Source organism: Austrofundulus limnaeus, unplaced genomic scaffold (assembly GCF_001266775.1).
Source record: "Austrofundulus limnaeus strain Quisiro unplaced genomic scaffold, Austrofundulus_limnaeus-1.0 Scaffold35, whole genome shotgun sequence".
Lineage (NCBI taxonomy): Eukaryota > Metazoa > Chordata > Actinopteri > Cyprinodontiformes > Rivulidae > Austrofundulus > Austrofundulus limnaeus.
Genome location: NW_013952437.1, coordinates 2,129,641 through 2,137,080, shown reverse-complemented (window position 1 = coordinate 2,137,080; position 7,440 = coordinate 2,129,641). Strand labels below are relative to the sequence as shown.

The following is a 7,440-nucleotide window of genomic DNA, read 5'->3' as shown; positions in this document are numbered from 1 at the left end:
ACAAAGCACAGGGAACCATGACAAACAAAATGATCCGACACAAGACTGAGACAAGACAGGGCTTAAATACACAGAAAACTAATTAGGGCAACAAGACACACCTGGAGCAGACACAAAAGGACACAGGTGAGAGAGGGTGGGGCTGCAGGGCAGAGAAACACAGGGGAACACTGAAAACACTAGAAAACTAAGGAAAATAAACACAGACCATGACACTAATTTTATGACCAGCACCTGTATATGTTGCAAAATTTATAAAGCCACACTGATATGGTGGTCACACTGTCTGTTTTCAAAAAAGCACATAAATTATGAAGTTATTTTATTGTGTCTAAAAAAACAAGCACATTGGAGCAGCAAACCCAATGACAATAAAGGCAATTCTGCTTCTGATTGAATGCACATACTGTACAACATTTGAAGCCCGTTTGATTCAAGACTGGCTCTGCCAACTGACCTTAAAAAACAATAATGGCTATAATTCAGTTTTAGATATTTATCAAAAACTTTGGTGTKGTAGTAGCTGAGAGTTCTTCTCAATGCATACTTTGAGAAGAGGTGGAGGTACTAGTTGCATATAATCTACTACAATTACTTGAGTAACGTTTCAGGGAAAAATACATTTAGGAGTAGTTTTACTACATCATACTTTTTACTTTAATTGAGTGTTATTATGAAGTATCACTACTCGTGATGCTATTTTGAATACATAAGTAACTTCACTAAATGTAGAATAAATGTGTTTTAGCCAGAAATGCAYCAGAGAGACACACAGTGGTGGACAAAGTGCTTAATTTTCTTACTTGAGTCAAAGTACTACTGGTCAAATATTACTCCAAAAGAGTAAAAGTAGCTCTGTCAAGGTATTACTTAAGTTGAAGTACTGGATGTGCTCCATATACCAAATGTTTTTAAAATCTTGAAGTTTTTTTTAACAATGCCTTTCACTTGAGTGTAGTTGAGAATAATTTGAAAAATATTCTTCTGTATTGAACAGAGGCATAACCCCAATTAATAATAATGCATTTGTCTTATATGAGTCTTTTCAAGACGCTTCACAGTTTCATGCATTCACTCCTCAGTCACACTCGGGGGTGGAAATATTGAAGTCATTCTGCACTTACAGTCCCTCCAGACCACCACAGTCACACCAACAGATTCATACATGGGAAATGTGGGTTAAGTGTCTTGCCCAGAGACACGACAGCAGTATGTCAATGTCAATTTTATTTATATAGCACATAAAAAACAACAGAAGTTGGCCAAAGTGCTTCACAATTAAGCCAAATGAATAAAACAATTGAGCAACACATAAATATAGACAGTAAAATCAATTTAAAATACAGAAAAACTTTAAAAACATTATCATTAAAAGAATCTCAAACTCTACCAGAATGAAAGGCCAGGGAGTAAAAGTGAGTTTAAAGTAGAGATTTAAAAGTCTCAACAGTCTCAGCAGTCCGTATGCTAAGAGGAAAAACCATTCCAGAATTTTGGGGCAGAGACTGCAAAGGTCCGATCACCTCCAAACTTTAGCCTGGATCGAGGAACATCTAAGAGGAACTGGTTGGATGAGCGAAGTGCTCTAACTGAAGTGTGGATGTTAATGAGCTCACACAGGTAGGATGGGGCCAGACCTTTTAAAGCTTTAAAAGTAAGCAATAAAATCTTAAAATTGATCCTAAAATGAACAGGAAGCCAATAGAGAGAAGGCAGAACCAGGGATATGTGTTCGTATTTTTTAGTTCCTGTTAAAAGACGAGCTGCTGCGTTTTGGACAACTTGTAATCGATGCAAAGAAGATTTATCTAAATCAACATACAAAGAATTACAATAATCCAAACGAGRTGTAATGAGAGCATGAATCACTTTCTCATGGTCCTTGTTTGGGAGGTATGGCTTCACCTTAGCAATAAATCTAAGTTGGAAAAAACTCGATGTGCTTGGGCAGGGATTTGAACCATAGACTCGCAAGGCGATCACCTACCCCCTGCCCCACTTAATCTAATTATACTGTGTTTGTCATCATAAAGGCAAATCTAATTCATCTTAGTGTCTCTACAAGTTGTGAAAATAATTTGACTAGTGTTAAAAAAATACCAGAGATTTGAATATGAACGATTAGGACATTTCTTTAAAGCTACGCAAGTCTCCATTTGACTATACACTATGAAATTCAAAAATATATCTTGTGATTTGAAACTTTGAAAATGTGCACTAACAAGGTCACTCTAACCCTCGCCTGATTTCACTGTACTAAACTTTTTTTAAATCAGTGACATGTATCTCCTCTCTATAGTACTCCATAAAAGATCACATGTAGAACACTGAATAACTAGGACAACACATTTTTAAATAATACAATTTTATTAAAAAAAAGCTGACAGCAGTCAGTAAATGAAGTTTACAACTAAGAAGAAAAACATATTTTCAAAATTGGCAAAACCTTTTGGATTAAATATTCAGTACTGTGAAATGTATGTAAGTATAAAAATAAGAGAATATTACAATGTAGAACATAATATTAAAATAAAGTAAATCATATTTTGATATAACTGTGAACCTTTACAAATAGAAAATGGTCAAAACCCACACAAAATGATAACCTGAGAATAACGTTTGACATGGTTTTTGTCAGACAAAAACTCTTAAAGTGAGTTTGAAAAAGAAAAAAAATATTTTATTACTACCTGCAGATACACAGTTGCACAGTACAAATATAAGACATACATATAAGAATGATTATCACATAAAAAGGTGTATGTGAAATGAATATGTGTTGTTTACATTAAGTTCTGGTAAGTCACTGCACAGTTGAGCTGTTTTATCAAACCTCACCAGGTTTGTAAGGGAGGCGAAATGTCTTTGAAACTTCTTGTTGACTTCCTGAATTGGTGACATTTCTGCAGGGACTATTTCCTCTGTTTACTCTGACTGTAACACGTGTTCAGACTTTTAACTCGGGGCAAAATAGCAAAAATATTCATACTCATGCATAAGTATCAATAGTAGTCATTTCTGTGGAACTTAGCCAATTACGTGAGTTTACTTTGAAGTAAATGTTACTCTTAAAAGTGTTGAAATGTTACATAAAAGGATTGTAGTAAGAAAAAAATCCAGGACTGTCATTTTAACGATGATTTTACATTATTTACAACCAACTTGAAAAGATTAGATGATTCTATAGAAGTGCATATTTTCTTATTTTACAACTCAGAGTGAGTCAAGTACTCAGAAAGTTGCGTTGCTTCTCCATTTTGTTTCTTTGTAAAATGCAAAATAGCAAAAAAAAAGAGAAGTTCTCGTACACCTCAGACTGACCTAATTTGAGAAATCTCTGAAGTAAAAAATAAAAGAAAATGACATGAAAGTGCTCTTATTTATGGCATCACAGTTTCCAAAGGCTAGAATGAGAAAAGAGAAAAATGAACAGAGGTGGCATTTCTCTGTAAGAAAACAAGAGGCACAGTTTGCTCAAACTGGTATTTCCCCCAACCACACAAACTATATTAAAAAACCATGTTTTTCTTATCTGGTCTGCTGAACAGAGCAAATACTAGTGGAAAAAACTGAGCAAACAACAAAAAATAGGGACTTGTAGGTATCAAAAATTAAGGTGAAATGGTTTCCAGCAGCTGATATGAATGTACTAATTTAAACTTTAACAACATGCTGTCCAAACTGTATATTTCTCAGACTTGTCCTATTGCCCCATTATAACATGTTACATTATATAAAGTCATAAATTTTATAAAATCTGCAGTGAAAATATGACATTTTAATAGAACTGATTACACAAAAGTCTATGTATTCAAGTTTGAAATTACTACACTCACCACACATAAATCTGTTTCAAACACAAATAAAATAAAACAATAAATGTTCATATTTGAACTGTGTTTCAGTTGAAAAAATGACTGATGTATACAGGAACAGGTTCAATCCTTTAAATACCCTGCAAACCTACAAACAAAGGTCAAATATTGACCACAGTTCAAGTTGAAAACACATCGGCTACGGTGGACCTCTTCCCGGATACCGTTTAGCGCCGCCTACCAGAAATGGCACGCATTGGTTTGTGGGATTGTTTGGAGACAGCTGACAGTGAAGTTGATTATGGGRCGAGTTCTCAAACTTTAAAGGTTAGACTGTTGCGAAGCTGAAAACTTTTCTTTTTGGTTTGTGATTTACCAACTTCTTATCAGAAAAAAGACAAACTTGTCCAGAACTTTTWTGCTGCTCAAACATTGGAATTAGTGCCTAAAATAGCAATGTGGAGAYGCAAAATAGAGGTAAGGTTATACAGTTGAGCAATAATTTCATTACAAGTATAATGTATTTATTTCTGACCCATGATTAATTAAATACTGAGTAGAAAATGTCCTTCTTTGCCACACATCAAATTTGGCAAAAATATTAATTGAATTGGTGTTTTTGTTTCAATGATGGTAAATGCATTTGTTATTGTGGTCTGTAGCCTTCTGCAAGGTGTATAGTTAATCAATAATATAGTATACAATTATATAGTTGTATTCAAGTTATCTTTTGTAATAATGAGTGGTCAAAATGACACACGGCCAAGATCTCTGTAAACCATGTATTAGCACTAGACCTGTACTATATTACTAAACCTTGTGACAATTGGAAGTTTTCATTATTGTATATATTCTTACCTATTTTCATGCATCTGCGATTGTTTTTGCACATGTACACGAAGTAATACACAGCACAGCAACTTCCACGACACATTTCCAAAGTTATTTTGTAACAGACCAGCACCGGATGCCCCCAAACTGGACCACTTTCCACAAAAAGGTCCATACAGATCAATTCCTAATGTATGTCTAACATACAACTAACAATATAAAGAAGTGAACATTTGGTTSTAAATCAGACGGTGTTCATCTGGTCTGAAATTTCACAGTATTAATTGAGGAAACGATGTCACCTCAGGGCTCCAGGTTGAGTTTGAGTGAAGTTTCACTGCTGTCACCACTTTCCTCCACGGGTCTCCGACACAGTGAGTCCCGRGCTGCAAGCAAAAATGAGCATAAGAAACCATTTCATACCGTTTTTAGATAAACTCACGAAACAGTAAAAATGAAGGGYGGATATATTCATCATTTCACCCAAGAAAAATCAAATACACACAAAATTAAATCTTTTTTTCAACACGGTTAAAAATACTCCAAAATCAAGTTTTGCTAAATAACTGCACTTTCCAACATACGTTGCGTTCTCTTTTTCTGGGAGCAAGGGGKGATGTGCATCTTGCAGATAACAGCAGTCCAAACAAGAAGTCCAACAATTCCCAAACAGAAAAGGACCACAGCTGGAAAAAGAGAGAAGCCAGATTTATGATACTCTTTAATCTGAGATTATAAGAAGAAGAAAAAAAATGCAACGATGTCTATGGTTTTACCAGTGTGGTTGTTTGAAAGAAAGAGAGGAGGCACGTTGTCTTTCTGTGGTGGAGGACTTGTGGTGGAGGTGGGATTCACTGTTTGATTCCCCTCATGTAGACGAGGTCTTGTTGTGCGTAGTTTTTCAGTTTTTCTGATTGATGTGGAGGGTGTAGTTATCCGAAGGTTACCGTTGGACTCCTCGTTACAAACAGCATCAGAGGTTGAATTTCCAGGCTTCTTAACTCCTGTTTCTTGACATCTAAAATAAGAGATTAAAGATAAAAATAAGTTTTTAGCCACAGCTGAGAAAGAAATGATTGTGAATTCAGATTACTGAAGGATAAGAAAACAATCATCCTACTCGTTCCATTTCTGACAGTGGGTGTTTTCTTTTGTGCTGAAATATCCTTCCTTGCATTTTGAACATACTGGCAGAGAACAAGAATATAAATGTATATGTTATTTTACTTTGTTTGCTTATATAGTGAATGCTGAAAAACAGTTACGACTGAGTTATACCTCCATCTTTGATTCCAGATCCTGGTTTACAGTCGCACTCGGAAGGATCACCAAACAGGGGAACAAATCCTTCTTTACACTGGCATATTGCATCACTAAATTTGGTACACGATTCTTTAATGTAACTTCCTGCGACAAAAAAAGCACTTTATAGTTTAAACAAAACAGCCATCCATTTCATTTCTAAACAGTTAAAGTATTTCATGTTAGGCGAGGTTTGGAAATTCCTCTTTCTGTTCAGCTTGTCTAAGTCAGGAGTTTTCTGGTCTGAATGTTCAATTCTTCTTTTTCAGTTTAGTATTTGCCAGGCCAAAACAAGATTTATGCTTTTCTGGGAGGAAAGTGAGGCTGGAAATACCCTAAATGTGATTGGTAATGTGAATTTAATTGCTGTTACCATCTTTCATATCACTCCRTTTAATCTGATTCTACACATGTTGTCTGTAAGCAGTTATTTATAGTGGTGTTCTCTGTAGGTCTAAGCAAAGTTTTAAGTCTTACCTCTAAAGCACGATGTACATGTTTTGCACTTTTGAGATGAATTTTCTGTTGGCTGGTAAGATCTATCAGGACAGGGTTTACAAGACTTTTTGAGACGTTCTTCATGGACTCTTTCACCTTTGCATGTTTTCATCAGAATCAGAGGGAAAAAATGGCTTCATTAGTTAAACATAATAAACAACAAAACACTTTATCAGAAAGAAAAGTATAACAAARAAAGAGTTTTACCTCTAGGGCAACTGAAGGCATCTGAATGAATAAAGAGTTTGTTAAAAGTCAAAATGAAGATGATCAGACTCCACCAGAACATTTTCAGTCCTCCTCTAATCCTCCTTGTGATGTTTTGTGAGAACTGACACAGAAAGTGTGTCACAGAAACTCTCAGTAGGGGAGGTGGATTTTTTCAGCCCCACGTTTTGCATTTCAGATTAAAAAAAAGGGTTTCTGTTCCATTCATATAACCTTTTCATGAAGCACATTTACAACAATGCAAGGTGACTAACAATGACATTAATAAACAAAAATATAAATTGCCAAAAATATGAATTCATTAAAACAAGAGATGATAGACCTTACAGTTCAAGTCAAAATGCTAAAAAAATTAAATTGCAGCTAAACAATTAATTACCATACACCTAAAGGCTAAGAAAAGCAAACATGTCTGAAGCTGTGTTTTAAAGCTTAAGACAGAGTGAGAGTGATTCTGCTACCAGTTCAGTTCGTCTACTGAGACCTAAACATCTGGATTATACAGACTGACTGATGCTGAAGTAAAAGAAGTTTCAATAGTCTAACCTTGTTGTGAATGAAGCCATAATGACTGTCTTCATATTGTTGTCAGAATAAATTGATTTAAGCTAAGATATATTTTCTGAGTTGTAGATAACAGAATGACTGTTTATTATATTTTAACAGACAAAGGTAACTTCTAGTTCAGTTAACATAGATATATATATATATATACACTCACCGGCCACTTTTTTAGGTACACCTGTCCAACTGCTCGTTAACACTT

At 35.0% G+C, this 7,440-nt stretch overlaps 1 protein-coding gene across 1 annotated transcript; it reads right to left on the bottom strand.

Moving 5' to 3' along the window:
* Positions 1-2,348: 2,348 nt before the first annotated feature.
* On the bottom strand, positions 2,349-7,424 carry si:ch73-361p23.3 (tumor necrosis factor receptor superfamily member 11B). Its single transcript, XM_014006273.1, has 7 exons — positions 6,654-7,424; positions 6,426-6,542; positions 5,925-6,053; positions 5,767-5,833; positions 5,423-5,664; positions 5,231-5,332; positions 2,349-5,032 (listed from the first exon to the last, which is right to left on the bottom strand). Exons 1-7 carry the CDS (start codon positions 6,733-6,735, stop codon positions 4,950-4,952), a joined length of 822 nt encoding a protein of 273 aa, XP_013861727.1. The 5' UTR covers positions 6,736-7,424; the 3' UTR covers positions 2,349-4,949.
* Positions 7,425-7,440: the final 16 nt, after the last annotated feature.